The 20,535-nt window shown below is 38.3% G+C and overlaps 1 protein-coding gene across 1 annotated transcript in view; it reads left to right on the forward strand.

Moving 5' to 3' along the window:
* The window catches only part of DDAH1 (dimethylarginine dimethylaminohydrolase 1), a 130,036-nt gene that overhangs the window by 82,944 nt on the left and 26,557 nt on the right, over nucleotides 1–20,535 (forward strand). Inside the window, exons 2-4 of the mRNA XM_081057516.1 lie at nucleotides 5,074–5,173; nucleotides 11,166–11,239; nucleotides 12,013–12,132. Coding sequence (XP_080913642.1) covers nucleotides 5,074–5,173; nucleotides 11,166–11,239; nucleotides 12,013–12,132 — 294 coding nt within the window. The remainder of the gene's footprint in view (nucleotides 1–5,073; nucleotides 5,174–11,165; nucleotides 11,240–12,012; nucleotides 12,133–20,535) is intronic.

Genomic DNA, 20,535 nt, shown 5'->3' on the forward strand with positions numbered 1-20,535 from the left:
CAGTTTACCCATGCACAAAATGGGTATACTGATGCCTACCCTTCCTACCTTTTGCAGTTACTGTGAGCATCACAACACATTTTTCATTTTATGGTTATTATATATTCATAAGGTATAGTATCTGCCCCACTAGACTGTTATCTTCTTAGCGATAGGAACTGTAATTTTGTGTGTGTGTTGGGGGTGGGGGTATTGTTGTTGTTGTTTTTAAATATATGTAGCCTGGTTTTTTTAAAAACAAAAAAAAGTTGGCATCCACTTAATAGTTGTCTAACTGAAATGTTGGTCAAATGAGAAAATGTATGCGAAAGCATGATACGGACATTAAGTATTGTTATAAAACCATCCATGTGTGCTAGTCTCAGGGGCCACAGAACCAACGATGTGTTGATCAACAAAGAGCATTAATGTGACCCAAACAACACAGTGTAACTGAGATGTACCATCAAGTCCCAAGTCAGCCGCCCTTTCACGTGCTAGACACGCCACTCCAGCTCCTTGAGTGGCTGCCTCGGCATTATCGACATGTCACACTTCGCATTAAAAGGCAAAACAGAATCAGCAACAGGTGGAGAAAATGAAAGCATCTGACGACCAACAAGGCGGTGTTGCTGCAATTCGTCCCTTTAGAGAGCTAGATGAGTACAAGTAGGATGACAGTGTGATTTTTAAGCTCTTACGGTATAATGAGTAACAAGGGACTCAGAGCATTTAAATGGACATTGAAAACCTAGTGGTGACAATGACAGCACAGCCTCCAGCGCAGGGCAGCACGGTGGGTGACTGAGACGTATCAGCTGCAGACAGGCCGGCGCTGAGGGCCTCATCTGTAGTCTTCGCATCTGGCAGCTCATGGAGCAGAAGCAGCTCAAGGAAAGCAGCTCTGTAAACAGAGCTTGGTTTCTAATGGAGCCGCCGCGCAGAGCCTCAGGAGAACACTCACAATATCCAAAGTGAAGATACGAAACATTCAACGTGAACATTGTTTAACGTGTGCAACGACGTCAACTTTGGGCAGGGCCAACTGGTCAGAGTATTAACTGATTACGGTGCTACGGCAAGCCATGGCTTCCCACTGAAAATGTGTACGATTTTATATTTGTTTTGGTATTTTGTGTTTGGAGGAAATTTTGCAAGAAGAACAGGAGAGTTGGAATGAAAAGAGTTGTATTTAATGCTGAAAGTGGTATGTTTTTATCTCTTACTTGTTTTTGAAAGGTAGCTGCATCCAAACCAAGCACTGAGTTAATTTAGGGCAAAAAAATAATGATCTCATCAGCTACTAGTTTTGAGCACAATGTGCCAGGCACCGAACTAGGTGCTTTTTGTGTATGAGCTTGTTTGTTACTCACATACTCCCCGTTAAAGAGAAAACATTATCTCATTTTCACATTAGGAAACTGAGGCTCAGAGAGGTTAACTCATCCCAAGTCACATAGCTAATAAATAATAGAGCCTGTATTCACATCCCCAGTTCTTTCTATTCATCTTGAGAACCCAAAAGGAGTGAAATGAGAAGACAGGATGATGATGTAAACATGATAGGACAAATGATGGAACAGAAATGAGAGCCATAAAAGAAGGTGAAAAGAGAGTGGAATAGAAAGGGTAAGAAAAGAAGACCACACATTGAGAAAGAGAGGGAATTCTTTAGACTGAGACCTTCTGAGTGGTAATATCTTTAGTAACTGGGATCATTCGGGAATCATTCTATATCCAATTGGCTGACACTCTTTTGCGTCCTGTGGGACATCTTACCAGCCAGGCTCACTTCCCACCTTACATAGTACTTCTGGGAGCTGTTTCAAAGCAGAGGTTATGCAAGAAATCTACCACGTAGCCTGACACCTTCCAGGGTCTAGAAGGCATCAAACTGGATTGATTTAAATTTAAACGTGTCCTCAGTGTTTGTGCTCTAACTTTACATTGGCTTTGTAGGAAAGACTGTAATTTTAATTCGCTGGGAAGCAGATGGGATCTGTCAAGGGATGGTAAAACACAAGAAATTTGTCCAAATGTAAAAAAGAAAAAAGAGCGAGTGAGAGAAACAGCTTTTTCTCGTGGGTCAGTCTCATAGTACAACTATTTGTCACTGGGTGCACACACGCTGGGATTCATCAAAATAATAAAAGTCATGTCTAATGTTTATTGAGCGATTACTCTGTGTTAAGTGCTTTACATGTATTTGTTGGTCAGGAGGTTCCTAGGAAGTTGGTACTGTTATGACTAACCACCCATTTTAATGATGCTCAGAAAGTTAAACAACCTTAGGTCCCTTGGCTAATAAGTTAGAGCGGGGATTTGAATCCCAAGCCCTTGATCATAATACTACACTACACAGACATTCCCAGTGGAGTGACCATGAATGTGTAACCCCAATAACTCTACATTTTTTGAGATTATAGTACTCCAGAAAAAAAAAAAAAGAGTGAGGGAGGGAAGAAGAAAAGGAAAAGATAATTACCTCAAAACTAGACCAGCTCTTGAAAAGAAAGACATGCGGGTTGGGTGATTGGAGGTAGCAGAGGTGGTCTGAACTTGCTGTGGCAAAGGGTCGAAGGAGAAGAGAGGCAAAAAGAAGTACGAGTATAAAGTCAGAAGATGAAATAAGACATGTAGAGTGAAAAAGGAAGGAAGCGTATGAAAATTATGTAGCTAATTAAGGTGGTTTCTCTAAGTTACCCTTTTTATTTCTAATTCCATGGGCTAAACTGACCCATTCAACTCGGCCTTTGGAATTAATACTGTTTGTTCTGACAGTGTCTCACTGAAAGGTGGGTGTGTTGTTTGGTCATTTTTTTTTCCCTCTTGAAAGTTAATTAAGTCAATATTAACCATGGGTATGTAACCACAGAACAGGCAGTTTCTTGAAGGCTCATGGTTTGGATCTTTTCCTGCAAAAATTCCCTCTTCTATAGCTATATTTAGTGTTTTAACTGTCAGAGTCGTTGGCTTGCTATGGGTCCGTGTGTCAGGGCAACGCTGGACCTTGTTTGCAGCCGAGTTTTTCAGCTTCACCCCTGTGCCAAGAGTATGTGGTTCTCAATGGGCAACCTCCGGTCGAGCCTCTCTTGTTTCTTCTCCAGAAATTTCGCGGGGGTTAGCATTGCCAGTGGATACCCTATAGTGTTGCAAGTCTCAAAACTGTTTACTTGAGGCTTAAAAAAAGTTTTTCATTTGTCCATACCCTTGACTCTGAAAGTAACAGTAGCATCAGTGTTCACGGAATGGACCGACCCATCCTGATGACTTTGTTTATATAGATGTAACTGAATATTTAAAAAAAAAAAAAGGACTGCCTTTGCGCAAAAGCCAGTTTTTTTCATGTCAGTGCAGCTGTTTTAACTTTTAAGAAACCACAAGTATTTTATCCTCTAAAACTTTAATTTGAAAGACATAGGACTTTTAAAGAAAGACAACGTTTCCGAAACTGGCACAAGTTAGCCTCTCCACTTTTGTTCTCTTTTTAAACTCTTAAGAGTTGACTAAAGTTCCTGAGTTAAGATATTACATATATACTTTTCACACTAAGCTACATGTTATTGCTGAATTCCTAGTAATCTGTGAAATGTTCAGGTACAATAGAAACAGTAGCACTCATAATAGAAACAAAAGGTAACAGTAGCTCAGTTCTCATGATCTCTCTCTAAAGGAGTGAATTTTCCGTGGACACAGAGGCAAATGCCAAAAGGAAACAGTTGTGTGTTTTCCTAGGTTCACTGCAACCCAGCCCGTCATGGCAAATGTTGTTTTGCTTCTTTTTTATGCTATAGCAGTGAATTCCACTTCCTGTTACATAGGAAAACCTATTCTGCTGTTAAAAGAAGTCACTAGGTGTATTTACTACAGCATTAAGACCATCTATCCTTGGAAATAATTTTTTTATTGTTCTGAGTCACTCTGGTTTGTGGAGTTTTTACAGGAGTTCCAGGACAAGGATGAGATGATGTATTTATTTTATTTTGTATCCTCTTTCATTTTTTACTGACTGCATGAAGGTCAGGCTTGTTGTCAAAGTAGTTCCATATTTTTATTACTTTAGAGGTTACTCTGCTTTATTTATGTGTCCTAAACTCTTCATTGACAATTTACTCTGTGACCTGGGCATGTATTTTGGCAGCACTACCTGCGTTTCCCAATGTCATGTAATTCTTGTTTTTCCCTTAGCCCCTATTCATGCCTGCTCCATGTATGTCTTTACCGTGTTCGAGTTTATACAGAACTTTAGAAATATTGAAGTTATTTTCTTAAGCTGCCGAAGGACTTGAGTTCAATTTTGAACTTCAAAGGGCATTTGTTACGCCTCAGTTTTTTTTCTTCTAGTGAAGTAAACCTCACTGAAGTATTCCCTAGATCAGCACTGCATATCTCTGTACTCGAGACTACAGCCTGGAATCATTGAAAGTCCCTGAAATTCATTTTCAAATATTCTCTGGTTTGATTGCAATTACTGTATTTGTTAACCACCTCTGTGGACCCAGGTTAAATTTAAGTAACAGTTCAGATTTACAGAGAAGCCTTAGATGTTCTGATCTTTTAGAAAATATTTAAATAGAAACCAGGAACTGTCCTATGGACTGAAATTTCAAGGCACTGGTTATTGTCACTGATATTCCCTCCACATATTACTCTGTGTGTGTGCAATTCTAACTGACTGACTTAATGTTTAAAATTAAACCTTGTACTTCCTGGCAAGGGTAGGAGGTTTGAATGTTCTCCCTCCCACCTTGTTTGACTCGTGTGCCCTAACTAGTCACTCTTCCAACAGTGTCCTAACTAGTCATCCTACCAACAGGAAAAGGGCACATATAATATTATGTAATAATGACTTGAGCTTAGACTAGAAGGGCACAAAATGGGCACTTTCTAATGGATAATTTCTTCTCTTGCAAATGATCGTAACTGGTCCAAACCATACTACATATATTGCTATATACACAAGGGTATGTGTAGTGTATGCACACGCGTCTGCATGTTTGCACCTGGGAGCACGATCCAGTATTCAAAACTTTTAGATGATTGCTTTTCTTGTTAAAAAAGTGGCAGGATATTAATCTGAATTTTTTTCAACAGGTTGACATGGTGAAAGAAGCATTAGAAAAACTTCAGCTCAATATAGTGGAGATGAAAGATGAAAAGGCAACCTTAGATGGTGGGGACGTCTTATTCACAGGTATAGTTACATTTACTTTTCCCTGTCCAGAAATAGTCCTAATACCTGGCTTACTTTCGCTTGTCTAATTATAGTTTTTTTTCATTTACCAAAGTCAAAATGCTAAATGCAGAGAGTTTGGAAAATACAGAAAAGTACAAAAGAGAAAAAAACAAAAATGAACTTTCATTGAAAGATAAACATTTCGATATTTGGGTGTATGTACTTTTCGTACTTTTGTATACATGTATTTGCATATTTTTTTACAAGAATGTTATCAGTATGTACATATCATTTTGTAGGTTTCGTCTACTCTGTTCTTCTACAATGTGAGTTTATAGGTTACATAATTTCACGTTGTATAACAGTATGCCTGGTTTGTATTTAAAAGATTCTTAAGATGTGTTATTTACAAATAATAATTTTCCTCCCAGTCGGCAAGATGAATTTAAATAATTATCAAAGCAAATTCTCTTGGCTTAATGCCAGATGAAGAACAGCAGAACTCAACAAAATATAAACAACCAATATTATTGATCTAACTGGAATCAGTTTTGCAGTAGGTTGAATATAGCTGCTAAAGAAATAGTAATTTTAGCATTTAACCTTTCCAATTCTTTATGGTTATATTATGGTTTTGTAATGTCATATGCTAAAATCTGCATCCCCAGAATCGTTCTAGTTGTACTGATAAGCAAGACAATCAATAGTAATTTTTAATTTATAATGAGACTTTATTATCCTCTATATGTCAGAGAACGAATACCTGTTTCACAGAGGTAGCCTTAACAGCAGAGGCTGATCCCCAAGGAGCTGAGAATATAGCCCCACGTAGCCCACTGAAAACATGAAGCTTCTTACAAGTCTAATGTTTTAGCGGATGTGAATTTTATATGGAGTCCCATGCATATAGACAAAACATAGCCGTCTTCATTTTAATATAAAAATCTTTCATATTACTTACATTTTGATGTAAATTAATAATGTCCCTGGAGGAGGAAGAGGAGGATTTATCCGGTGACATTGGGCAGTTAACTGGCTCCGTGTCACATACCTATGGGTGGGACCACTGTGATGCCAAGCTCCAGGGGGCGCCATTCTTATCATAGGTTTGTGACCAGTATCTCTGGAGTGGTGCCCGGCACACCCTGTGCTCCCTCTGTCATGGCCATGGGCCTGCTGCCGGGGATCGGTTTGCATACCCACTAAGAACACAGAACAAGGATTCAAGGAGGCCTACGCTCCTTCTCAGCTCAACATGTGTCCCCGCAGACTCAGGCATTCTTTGGATCTGCCTAGTAAGTTCCCCTGAGAATGTGCTTTCTGTCTCCCATTGATGGCACTTTCATTCTTATTGGCAGCACCGACAACTGCCTGTTTCCTTAGGAAATGGGCTTTTGTGAAAAAGTAGTGTGTAAATCATACTTTCTTTACAATGAAACTCCTTTTTACCAGAATATAGCCATCCACTAAATAACTTATAAGCAGGTATTGATAATATTTGAAGTATGATTTAAAACAAGTTGTATTCATAGCCATTTCGTTATCTTAACATCTGAGCTGAACAGATTCCCTAAAATCTTATCAGTGTTAATGGCAGTTTATACCAGGAAGCTCTTCCATTGTCAAAGGTCTTTCCACAGCATCTCAAGCCTAATGTTTTTGCACCAACTTCTAATTAGGTAATAAGCATTCAGGCTTCTCTTTGACACTATCTGCGTAAACTTTATATATAGAATCAATACTTGTTAATATCCTAAAAGTTATTTTTATTCAAACTGAGATTTGTTGGGATATTAAGAACTTTTATCTGTTTGGCACCTAATGCCTGGTCCTGCCTTCTGTTTCCTACATCTCAATTTTTTTCCCTTTGTAAAATTGTGGAAAAATATATTTAACATAAAATTTGCCATTTTCACCATTTTTAAGTGTACAATTCAAGTGACATTAATTACATAGACAATATTGTACAACCATCACCACTCAAGTTTTGGATTAGACAGCGTTGGGTAAGGAACACAGTCTGTCGTACTTTCATGTGCTTTGTGCCCTCTTCCTTCGTAACTCAGAGCTTCATTAATAACTGATCAGGAAATGGACAGCTTTCCAACTCCACTTCCACTGGGAAATCTGTCAGGCAGGTGAACAGCTCTGGCAGAAATTGTTTCAATCCTATTTCTCTTCAATAGACACTACTTTTATTTATTTCTTTTTATAAAATATGGAACCTATAAAAAAGAGTTTTAAAATGTTTATGTGCAGTTTAAAGACCAATGCTAAAACAAACAGCTCGGTACCCACCACCTGGCTTTGGAAATGCAGCATTTCCAGCACCACGGGGCCCCATTCCCAACCTCTCTCAGCTCCCAGCCTGAGGTAACCAGTGCCCTGCATTTTGTATTAATCAGTGTCTTGTTTTTCTTTGAGTCTCAGCTCAATATATTTGTTCCTAAATCATGTGTTCTTTAGTTTTGCCTGTCTCTAGCTTTATATGATTAGAGTCATACTTGCGTGATTTTTCTACTTTTGATCTAAGTCGATGAATGTTGCTATAATTCATTCATTTTCACTGCTATGTGGTATTTCGTGGTAAAAATAGGCCATGATGTATTTACTCATTTTCCTGCCGAAGTATATTTGTTTTCCAGTTTTTGTCTGTTATCTTCAATGTACATTCTTGTGTTTCTCTCCTGGAGACATGTATAAGAGTGTCTCTAAAGTAAAGAGTTAGAAATAGAATTTCAAATGAAAAACTCTTTTTTTTTCTTCCCTGAGATGACTATATGATTTTCTCCTGTAGTCTATGGATTTGGTTAATTACATTAATTGATTTTCTGATATTTGACCAGTCTTGCATCCCTGCGATGAAACCAAACTTGATCATGATATATTCCCTTTTTACTACAGTGTTGGATTTTGTTTGCTAATATTTGGCTTAAGAGTTTCAGTGGCCTATAATTTTTCTTTCTTGTTGTCCTTGTCTGGCTTTGGTAAAAGAGTTATGCTAACCTCATAAAATAAATTAGGGAATATTTCCTATGTTCATGTTCTCTAGAGTCAGTAGTATTTGAATTGTACATTCCTTGAATTTTGATAGAACTTACCTATAAACAGGTCCTGTGGTCTGGTCCTTTCTTTGTGGGGAGATTTTAAACACATTTTGTTTCAATGATTATATGATTATTGAGGTTTTTCTGAGTAAGTTTTGGTGAGTTGTGTTTTCCAATATTTTATCTATTTTATCTAAGTTTTCAAATGTTGGGTATAAAGTTATTCATATCTTCTAAATATCTGTTTTAAGCTTTGCAGCAATTATAACTATGTTCCCTTTTTCATTCATAAAGTTTATTTGTGCCTTCTCTTTTTTCTTGCCAATGACCTGTCAATTTTCTAAATCTTTTCAAAGATCCAACTTTTGACTTTGTTGAACCTCTTTTATACGTTTCTTCTCCTCTTCCTACCTTTATTTTCTTCCTTCAAATTTCTTTGTTTTTATTCTATTCTTTTTTCACGTTTCAAATTTGAATTTTGTTTCTTTAATTTTGAAACTTTCCCTATCTTATTGTAAGCATTTAAAGTTATATAACTTTTCCTCCAAGTGCTACTTTAGCTGAATCTTTCATATTCTGAGATAAATATTTTTATCGTTACTTCTAAATGTTTTCTGGATTCCATTATGATTTATTATTTGACTCATCAGTGTATAATAATATTTTAAAAAAACACATAGTGGTCATTATTGTAAGTTGCTGGGACAAAGACTCGAGCATGGAGCCTATCTTTTCTTTATGAATTCTATTTGCAGTAGACCAAATACTTGATTGAGGTTTTCTTTTTAGAATTCTAGCTGGTAAATGTAGATCCCTAATAAAATAATGGATCTGTGCAATGATCATCAAAGGATGTTAAAGCCTTTTTGTGAAAGCCTGATGAGGAACTTAATAATGGAGCAGTCAGACTGATGCCCCCCAGCACACTGATCTTTCTAGTATCACTGAAAATGTGGCAGTCAGTCATGTGCTTCACAATGTGATACAATAGAAGTAGTCCTATCAAAAAGAAGGAAAAAGTTGAACAAGAATGTAATTAAGCTTCTACCTGAAAATATCAGTTTATCAAAAATATAAGAATAAAGAAGCAATGTAATGTTAGGTGATAACACAAGGAAGCAAGCAGTCAGCCAAATCTAGAATGTATGGTGGTCAATAGGACAAATGTCCTGGTTTCTCCTCTAAAAAAGTAAGATGAGGTAGGAAAAGAAAAAGAGGGCGAGTTAGTATAGAAGAATATGATTTCAAAGACACACATGTAACAACAAAACAATTTTCGTAGTGTTTCAATTCCAGCACTTCAGTTGTTTTTATCAGGGAGAACTTTTAGGGGATTTAATCCCCCATACTGCCTGAAATAGAAGTCCATAGAAGTCCAACTTACTTTTTAAAGAGATAAGCAGTTTATTTTTCTTTGTACTTTCCTATCTCACCTTAGCCTTTGAAAATGAAAATAGTGTGCAAGCCCCATTATAAATTTGTTTAAATTTGCATAACACATTAAATGTTTTTCTTAAGAATTATGTATGTATAAGTCTAACTTATAAATCTGGTTTTATCTTAATTAAGGATATTTAATTTTTTTAATTGCAGCTAACTTTTTTTAATAAAGTAAGTCAACTTTTGTCCAGTGAAAGACTTTCTATAATTTAAGTTTTGGTTTGTATGTATTGAGTTTTCTTAAGGGACAACATGATCATACCATTACCAAAAAATGTCAGTCTGCCACCAGAGTCCTGTTGTCTGCCAACAGCATAAGCCATTGGAACTTATTATAACATCATGACCTATATCATTTAACATTTGACCTGTATCATTTACCCCTTTTATAAGGACATTATAAGAACATAATAATATTTAACATATATTATAACATTTGACCTATATCATTTACCCCTTTTATAAGGACATCATGAAGATTAAAGTTGTAACATTTGTAAAATCTATCAAGCAGTCTTTTCTACATGGCTGCTCCTCTTATACTTTACCCTACTGTTCTAGGGCAAAAATATACTGATTTCTCTTTGAATGTTTTTTCCTCCTTTCATGTAGAATTCTTTTCCAAAGAATTAAAGCAGGATAGGAATCCCCACATTTTTTGTACTGCCTAATTCTATCCACTGTAATTGTTAGTTTGCCTATAACTAAGAGACAATTTTTATTTATTGTTTTGCCTTCTGAGAAGAAAAAAATGTAGAATTCCAGAAAAGCCAAATGAGAAGAAAGTTCTATCCTCCTAAACTTTAGTATATGTAGATAGGCATCTTTGATGTTTTGGGTTGAAATAAATGGATATATAGTTTTAAAGACAGCTCTCAGAGTCAGACCTGCAGACCAGTTAGCACTAAACTCACCTTACCCAGATGGTTTGTTTCTTCAGCCCTTATATCATCATTATAAGAAAAGGAATCCAACTTCATCAAGAATGTCTAGTACTGTTCTTTTAGGGGGAAAAAAAGGGAAGCACTGCTAACTTATGATTGCTATTACTTAATTTCTGATGATAGATTATTAATGCATTTAATTCTATTATTTCCTAAATAAAAACGTCATTCTCTTAGTGTGGTAAAATATACATAACATACAATTTACCATTTAACCATTTTTATGTTCAGAGGCATTAATTCACATTGTTGTGCCACCATCACCACCATCCGTCTCCAGCACTTTTTCACCTTCCCAAACTGAAACTTCATACCGATTTAGCAGTGACTCCCCTCCCCATCAGGCCTTGGCAACCACCATTCTACTTTCCGCCTCTATGTATTTGAAAAAGTTTATTTCTAAGGTTTCAATAGTTTGAAATCAGATTTGTTTAAAGAAAGCAAGGGTCAGACTATAAATACAGTTTCCCTCTGTGGTAGGAAAGAACTGTGTGATGCTTTAAGGGCATTATTTATAGATAAAGAAATAGTGTGCCATCACTGGTATCACCCACTCACTATATTCCATGATTATTATAGGCAGAGAATTTTTTGTGGGCCTTTCCAAAAGGACAAATCAACGAGGTGCTGAAATCTTGGCTGATACTTTTAAGGTAGGTATAAGATAATTTATGCCTCGCACAGAATAATTACTTAATGAATATTCATAGACCCATTGAATCCATAGGTCATGAAGAATGTTACCGGCTTTGCAAAATAATTCCTAATTATTTATATGTTTGCCAGAATTTTCAGAAGCTATCAAATTCAAATGTCTCAATAAATAGGCTACCACAACAGCAACAAAGTTATCGTAGACCTCTGTTTTCTCCCAGTGTTTAATCATACCAACACAGATGTTTATGGCACAATGACTTAAAAAAAATGTGGAGACCCAATTGGATTTTTCAGATCAGAATCCAGGATTACCTACCAGGATTACCAGAGTGCCTGCTGTGTGCTGGACACTCTTCTAGGTGGTGCACATATAGCCTCTCAAGTTCCCATTACTCTAGTTACCATCAATAGGTTGGCTCAGCAAACTGCTTAGGAAGGGATAGAACCCCCATGAAGCTCTGTTCCCCATGAAGACATGAGGCTCTAGTTTGCACAGGATATTCAGACGCATCCTTCTAGAGCCGCCCACTCCATAGATCAACTAGCAAAGCTGTTGACGCAGTCACACATCTGGAAGAAGGCGCGGCACTTTCTTCTTAAAAGCAGTCTTCACTTAACAGGCAGGACCAAAACCTGTGGGTTCCAGTTTTTCTTCCAGATATTCAGGCCCCTGGCATGTGCCAGAGGAGCAAGCATGTTTCAGGCAGATTTACATCCCTTCTAGAATTCTTCTGTAAGGCCGAACTCCTTGTTTCTGTTATATGCATAGGACTATGCAGTCTCCACAGTCCCCGTGACCGATGCTTTGCATTTGAAGAGTTTCTGCAGCATGGCTGGGCCTAACCTGATCGCAATTGGATCCAGTGAATCTGCACAGAAGGCTCTCAAGGTAAAAAAAAAATATATATATATATATATATATATATCAGGCACCTCCTAAGTGCTACAAGCCATGCCTGCCACTTGGTTTTTCTAATTTTGTCTGCTAGGTGGCAGGCAGCAAGCAGGAGTGGCAGGGAGAAACCAGGCTGGTACTTGAGCTTTCTCTGACATGCACTGTCATGACTTCTCATTCATCAGGAACCAGGAACAGCTAAGTGCAGGATGAATTCTTCCCCGAAGAACCAGTCTTACTCACACACCAAATTTCCTAGAAGGGCTGTGATTCAGAATAATAAACACCAAACTTATCACAGTTATGTTTGATGAGGGGGCCTCCAGTAGAGCTCCTTGTAATGTTTCTCTCTTCAAGTCAGATGATTGGGACCCAAGGAGTCATTAGGATATACAAAAGTCTTATCCTTTTGTGTATCGGAAACATTTCATAACCGTCTTGTAGAACGCCATGATTCAGAAGTACAGGACTTTTAATGATTGTTGCAGAACATTCTGACTCACAGTCTGAATTTGGTGGCCTTTTCCGTATTTCCTTTAGAGAATGTGTTATTCTGCTTCATCTGGAAGGCTTTGTCCACTATCAGCAAACAAAAAAGATGGTGTCTTGAAAGAGAGAATTTGATGCATGGTGTCACTTAGAGGATCTAGGAAGATTACTTTTCTCCGTAGTGTGGTGTCCATCTATGGCAACTGGTTGGTCTGCACATGTCTAAAGTTGATAACAAGAGAAGGAGAGAGCTAAAGCTGGCTTATACAGTGCCTTTGTGTGAATTCGCAGAAAAAACACCTCCTCCGGGTAGACAAATTAGAAAAAGTAGCCCCATCTGCCATTCTGGGTAGACTGAGTCCCTAACTCAAATAGCCTGGTCCCTTACTCAACAGATCCCTAACTCAGTGAGTCCCTCACTCAAATAGTCTGGAGAAACTAACACATAACAAATTAAGAGATAATACAGTATGGTTAACCAGCACTACGTTATATGAAATAACCCTAACTGCTATTCAGAAGGAGAGAAAGAAGCTCCTTGAGAGCTAAATATTGAGAGAAAGCTTCATGGAGAAAACTGGGGCTAGATGTGAGTCTTAAAGAATTTGGCAGGGTGGGATTCAGTGAGAGAATGTTCCAGGTGGAGCCATGGTATAAGCAAAGACTGAGCAAAGTATGTACGTGAGATGTGAGCAAACTAGTCCAACTAATAAAGAGTTTTCTTATGAGCGCCTGGAGATGCAGCTGGGTCAGTCAGGTAAAGTCGGAAAAGGTAGGGACTTGAAAGTGTGGAAGAGGATGAGTTGATCTCCATGAAGCAAGAGCCTGGATACCCATGAGGCTCTGAGCAGAAGGGTCTGTATTGCTTCAGAGACGTTGGACCATCATTCCTTTTGTCCAAAAGAAAGGGGGGGATGGGAAAGGGGGAACCCTGTAGTCACAAAGGAGGACCACTGATGACCGAAAAACAGAAAGCTAAGCCTTTTGAGTCCTCCTTCCTGTAGATTCATTCAAGTTAGTGTTCATAGTGATGTTTGCTCTATACTTGAAACCTTCCGTGTCAGAAGCCATAAATAATCCTCACTGACTAGAAAGAAAGGCATTCTTTGCAGATCGTACTTTCCATCAGCAAATGTGCTTCCTAAACCGTAGGCCTGTGGAGTTGGCAGACGCCCACCCACCATGTTCCTAGCATCAAAAAGGTCACCGTACCTCGCAGTGGAAACAGGAGGACAAACTGAACTGAAGAATAATGAGATCTCTGTGAGGGCGTGCCCGGTCTCAGGTCAGAACTATGGGGCTTGGTGAAATTCAGATTTAGTGAACCAAAATGCTTACTTACTTGAGAACAGTTTGGGATCCTCTATTAGGACAATCAATTAAATTGATAGTGGGATAAATCCTTCTACTCATTTGGAGATATAAATGCTGACAGAGGTAGGCAAGAAGACAAATGGATAGAGACAAATAAATCATTTGCAAGTAATGAGAGCTCATCAGTTTTTTTTCTGTTTCACAGATGAAAATATGAGATCTGAGGAAATAAAGTATTTTGAATAGGATCTTACGGTTTCCAAAACAAATTTCTTAGGTCCTGGTTCTCTTCTGCACAGTTGCCCACCCACACCACCCCACCCTCATTCTTTTTCTGTTGGGAAACGCTTCCTATGATTTTGTCATGAATTGATTCTAGCTGAATATCCCCTTTCTCCTCCCTTCTCTCCAACTATTTCCCTCTTCCCATTTTTGTGCTGGTGTCCGGGATCTGACCTGTCTCAGGAAAGATGTGAGTTTGGTCCTAGACGTCTGCTTTTCCCTTGCAGATCTTGATGTCTAGTCTAGTCTCTGTAAAGAAACCTCTGGCCACTTTGGCAGCTCTTTGAAGGGCATAGCATCTAAACAGAGGTGAATTGCGCCTTTCTGTGCCATGCACGAAAGCTTGATTACTTCCCACATTTGCCACTGCTTTCAGAGTACTTGCTTCCTTCAGAGTCTGAAAACCACTTCTTACCTATTTATGAAAAGTGGAGAGCCCAAGGGTTTCTTATTGCATTTAAAATACTTTGTAATGGCTTGCCATCTATTCTTGGCTAATGAAGTGGGTTCTTATGGAGATAGTCATCATACCTGTCTAGGCTGTAGTAGATTTAATAGTGTGTGCATTGTATATTTCAGTGAAATCAGCCATCTAGGGAGACTTCAGCAACTCTCTGCTAAAAAGCTCGGAACACATTTTTTTCAGAACACATTTAATACAGAGTACATTTAATACACATTTAACACAGTATGTTTACTACAGGGAACGAAAAAAGAAAGATACATTATTACTGCCTTTTACTGTTGATATGGCCAAGATACTGGAGGTTAGGTTGCCTGAAAAAAATTCCTAAAGATATTTAACAAGTCATCTTAGAAATACTATTGTCTAAGCAAAATTAGTCTTTAGAGCAACCAGCCCTTTCTGCAGTTTTTCTCCCACACTTTTCCATTATTCCTTTGATGCCCGTGGGCAACGTCCACCTTCCTCCTGCCCCTCTCGCTATAAAAGAAAATCCTGTAAGATTAATTAATTCGTGCACAGGCGATAGACCTGCTAGGATCTTCCGGAAGGAATCCTTGCCTTCCCAAAGACATGCGCACTCCAGGTGCTGCACAGCGGGAACTGTTGCTCACAAGCATAATTTGAGCAAAAGTCAATCTCTAAAAAACATATTCTGTTATTTGATTCATTTAGAGTTAAACAAGAGACGAAACTATTCTGTGTTGTTAGCAGTCAGAATAGGGGTTACTTTGAGGAGGTGGGGAGTCGTGGTCCACAGGGCCACTTTGTATGTTCTACTTTAATGTTTTTAAAGTTTAGAAAAATGTGCATATACTGTATTGTTGGAAGTGGGCTATGATTAACTTACAGAAGTAATTCTCCAATAGTAAGGTGTAACTCTCAAATCCCTGCTTTACCTTCTGTGTGATGCCTGTCTTTTCCACAGCCTAACCTTTTTTTTTTAACTAAGAAAAAAAAACAAGACTGAGACTTTATACGCCTTTACCAACAACTCCCCATTTCCCTCCCCCAGCCCTTGTATACCTTAAATATATATAATTTTTAATTGTTAATTACACCTCAACAAAGTCGGGGAGGAAAAAAATAACATGGTAAAGAGTGGATCTGCATCACATCTCACCCGTTCCTTTTCTAGATCCATTCCAAAATCGACTTCCTTTGTAGGAACCTGGATTAATTACATGCTCTCTGTCACAGGAGGACCGATTGTAATTCCTGCCCTTGAGAGGCACTCACAGTAATGATTTTAACACAATCTCCTTCGTAGCATTCAGTCCTCCAGTGGATGGATGGGGAGGAGGGAAGCGGGGAGCAAGGAAGGACAAAGGAGGGAGTCAGGGAAATATGGGGGGAGGGGAGTGACACCTAGCTAAAACTTTCCTGAAACTAATCAGGAGAGGAAGCTACTGACCTACCAGAGCTCGGACTTGGAGGGGCTGCAGTACTGACAAGTTGGGGGCTGTGCCGTTTGCTGGCTGGGTGGCAAGAGGACCATTCTCACCTTCCTAATAACCCCATGCAGGAGACCTGTTATTTTCTCCTTTTGTTTAGTGGCCTTTCTTTTATTAATAATTCTATTCTTCTGTATCACAAGGAATTATTATTTAAAATACTTTTAACAGAAGTACTAAAAAGATGTGGTAAGAAAAGAATCATGAGATCACCACTCCATTTTTTATGTCTTATAAATGGAGCTGAAATATAGTTAAGTGTAATTCCAGTAGACTTGTAATTTTAAATTAAAATATTCATAATGCATTTTTATGGAACTGTCTTTTAAGTTTCTTATCTACTTCCAGAAATAACTAACTGCATTTGTAAGATTCCTTGAATGGGGACGTGGGCTGCTTTGCAGCTAATTTAAATTGCACAGCACACAGCATGTTTTTTCGTTTGAATGACTGTATAACAGAGGTCACTCAGTATTTCCTCTCGTTTTTTTGACTCAGCTTCAGCATTGGTTTTTATGTCCAAAAATGTCCATGTTATTTTATACATGGTCATATAAAAAATGAAAATAGAAAAACCCTTAATGTGTTTTGATTTTGTATGTTTTTTTATTGCCTGGAATTTCCTTTAATGACAACTGGAACAGCAATAGCAAAAACCAAAAAGATGGAATGAGAGCTAACTAATAACAGGGTGAATGAAATAGAAAAATAAAGACTTAATTTTTAGTTGTTATTGTCACAGAGAATCAAAGTGTATAGCCACAAGATTTCCCACGTTGGGTCTCTACTGTGAAAGGCATACTGACAATCCCATTGTAGGTTTAATTCAGTCTTATTACTGTTTGTCTGTTCCGGTTGTATTTATCAGATCCACAAAACAGTAAAAATAAAAAAATAAAAATTACCATGTCTGAATTAAAATATTAACATAAAATCAAATAGTCTTTGAGTTTGTAACAACTGTTTATGCTCCTTTTCCTGGCTGCAGTTGCCTTATCTGACACTATTCCCAGCACTGTATGCCAACAAGGCTGGGGTGGCCAAAATAAAATGCTTTGGCATAATAGGGCAATAAATAATCTGAAGCTGTGAGACCAAAACAGTCATGATGAATTTCAGCACTAGTCCCAAGGCAGGAAGAAGGCAAAATTGGCCAAGTAGGAGAAAGGGAATAATGTTATTTTTTTCTTTTGAGCTTACAAGAAAATGTCAGAGAAAAAAAACAAGGAAGAAATTATATTCAAAGTGCTGTTCATTTTGTCCATTAAATGATGGGATGTCAAAAAGTATTCAATATACTCTAGGGGCAATTTAAGTATCTGTTGGGTGGCCTGAGCAAATGGTTTTTTCAGGGGCCTTTTAATCCAAGGCCCTTGCTTACCAAAGAGAAAGTGTCTAGTGATCTGTAAGTAGCCATTCCTAGTGAGAGGTGTGGTTTAACATCACCTGAGGAACTACCTGTAAACACACTGCCCTGAGCCTATTGCAGAAGATTCTGCTGTGCTGGGTCTGGAACTGAGGTCAGGCCTGCTCATTTTGTTAAAGCGCCACAGGTGACTTGGGTGCACAGACTAAGTAGAGAGCCTCTGCCTTCAAGTATTCCTGCAACTTCCAATAGCACCTGGCTTGGCCTCCTGAATAATGTGCACAGGGAAGAAGCCAACCACTATGTAATATAGGTAGGTACAAAATAACGTATTCCAAATAGCAGGAAATGTAGAGAAAGCTTCCCCATTCAAGCCATAAAAAGCTAGAAACTCTTGACCTTTTTGCTGCCTAGAGTTCAACATTGTATAAACTGAAAATTTATAAACTTTACCCTAAGTCGGTAAAAGTTTGAATGCCATCATTCAATCCACTTGGCATGCTAAAACTCCTTATTAAAATAGTCCGGGTTACCAAAAATCATTAATGTTATCATTTTCTGAGAACAGGAAATTTCCATTGACTCATGTTTCCATATCCCTTCCCCCAACACACACACACACACACACAGAAAACTCTAACAAGACCTGATCTTGATGTGTAAAGATCTGTGCCAAAGGAAAAAAAAAGGTTAAACTTCATTCCGTTATTGATATTAAAGAACTTACTTTTAAAAATAATCACATGTTGATTCTACTAAAGAAGCATAATTGTTTAGAGGACCAAAATGGCCAGGAGGACAAAGCAGAGAACCTCAAATCCAGATTCGCAGGTTGTCTTTCTGGCTCTACCTGCAGCTCCCCTGTGTGGCCCTGGTCTCCTATACTCAGTCTCATCCTGAGAAAAACAAACTTGAATCAGCCTTACTAGGGAATGAGAGCTTCCTTCCTTCTCACCGGAAATTCCATGACATACAGTCAGAAGTGAAAGACTGTGTTTTGGACCTGGGAGTGAACTTGGCAAAAAGTAGCCATCATTTCATTATAAGGCACCAGGGATTGGTCCAGAGTAGATTCACTGTGGACACTTGACCACCGTAATATCCTCCTCTCAGTGGTTGTAAGTGATGGAAGACTGGTGCTTACCTGAGCACCTTTATGCCCATTGGAGGATAGAAAACCACCAGTGCTCCAACCATTTTTCTTCGAGGAGACTTCAGTGGCATATATAACTATTAAAATGGATAGCTACCAAATGGCATCATTTTCTAATTCATACATAAAACTCTGGTAGGAAAAAAAGGTATGGTTTCCAAAAACCATTTATTACTGTCTCTTCTGCAAAAAGGACTTTTACAAAGGCAGTTGAAAAGAGATCACAGTAGAGCTGGACGGCTGGGATTCTTGAGCAACATATAGCAATTCTTACTGAGCAGCAATTATGTGAAAGATACTGTCCCAAGCACAGCAGACACGGAGATGGACACTGAGATGGACTCAAGTCTCCTCCAGCTTAACTGAAGAAACGGGATTGGACAATAAATACTGTCACAGTGTAACACCAGGGAAATACCTAAAAAACGGTACAGGGTCCTAGTAGACGTGAGAGAGGAGTTCTGAGGTCGGAGTGATCACAAGAGGCTGGAGTCAAAGTCTGAATGAACAGAAAGCCACAGACTGGCACAGAGAAGTGGTCATGACAAATAGGACAACCGGGAGAATAGCTGTTCTATGATCAAGGCAATGGCAGGAACAAGGGGTATGTGCCAGGAAAGAAAGAGAATTAGGGCTAAGATATAAGTTTGGTTGGGTCCAAAGGCCAAAGAATTGGTGTTTGCTTTCCTTTTTTTTTAATTAAAGTTTATTGAGGTGACAATTGTTAATCAAGTTACATAGATTTCAGGTGTACAATTCTGTATTACAACATCTATAAATCCCATTGTGTGTTCACCACCCAGAGTCAGTTCTCTTTCCATCACCATATATTTGATCCCTTTTACCTCATCTACCAGCCGCCTCCGCCCTTACCATCTGGTAACCACTAAACTATTGTCAGTGTCTATGAGTTTTTGTTTCTTCATTTGTTTGTCTTGTTCTTTTGTTGTTTTCGTTTTATGTACCACATATCAGTGAAATCATATGGTTCTCTGCTTTTTCTGTCTGACTTATTTCGTTTAGCATTATACTCTCAAGATCCATCCACATTGTCACAAGTGGTACTATTTCATCTTTTCTTACCACCGAATAGTATCCCATTGTGTATATAAACCACATCTTCTTTATCCATTCATCTATCAAAGGACATTTTGGTTGTTTCCATGTCTTGGCCACTGTAAATAAAGCTGCAATGAACATTGGAGCACACGTGTCTTTATGGATGTTTTCAGATTTTTTGGGTGGATACCCAGGAGAGGGATTGCTGGGTCATATGGTAAGTCTATTCGTAATTTTTTGAGGAACCTCCACACTGCCTTCCATAGCGGCTGCACCAGTCTGCATTCCCACCAACAGTGGATGAGGGTTCCTTTTTCTCAACAGCCTCTCCAACACTTGTTACTATTTGTCTTGTTGATGATAGCCATTCTGACTGGGGTGAGGTGATATCTCATTGTAATTTTTATTTGCATTTCTCTGATGATTAGTGATGTTGACCAGTTTTTCATATGTCTATTGGCCATTTGTATGTTCTCTTTGGAGAAATGTCTCTTCAGGTCCTCTGCCCATTTTTTAATTGGATTGTTTGGTTTTGTTGTTGTTGTTGACTTGTATGAGTCCCTTATATATTTCGGATATTAGCTTCTTATCAGAGGCGTTGTTTGCAAAAATCTTCTCCCATTCAGTTGGTTGCCTCTTTATTTTGTCGATGGTTTCTTTTGCTGTGCAGAAGCTTTTAAGTTTGTTATAGTCCCATTCATTTATTTTAGCTTTTACTTTCCTTGCCTTTGGAGTCAAATTCATAAAAGTGCTCTTTGAACACAAGGTCCATAAGTTAGTACTTATGTTTTTTTCTATGCATTTTATTCTTTCAGTT

This window comes from Rhinolophus hipposideros, assembly GCF_964194185.1.
Source record: "Rhinolophus hipposideros genome assembly, chromosome: 8".
NCBI classification, from domain to species: Eukaryota; Metazoa; Chordata; class Mammalia; order Chiroptera; family Rhinolophidae; genus Rhinolophus; species Rhinolophus hipposideros.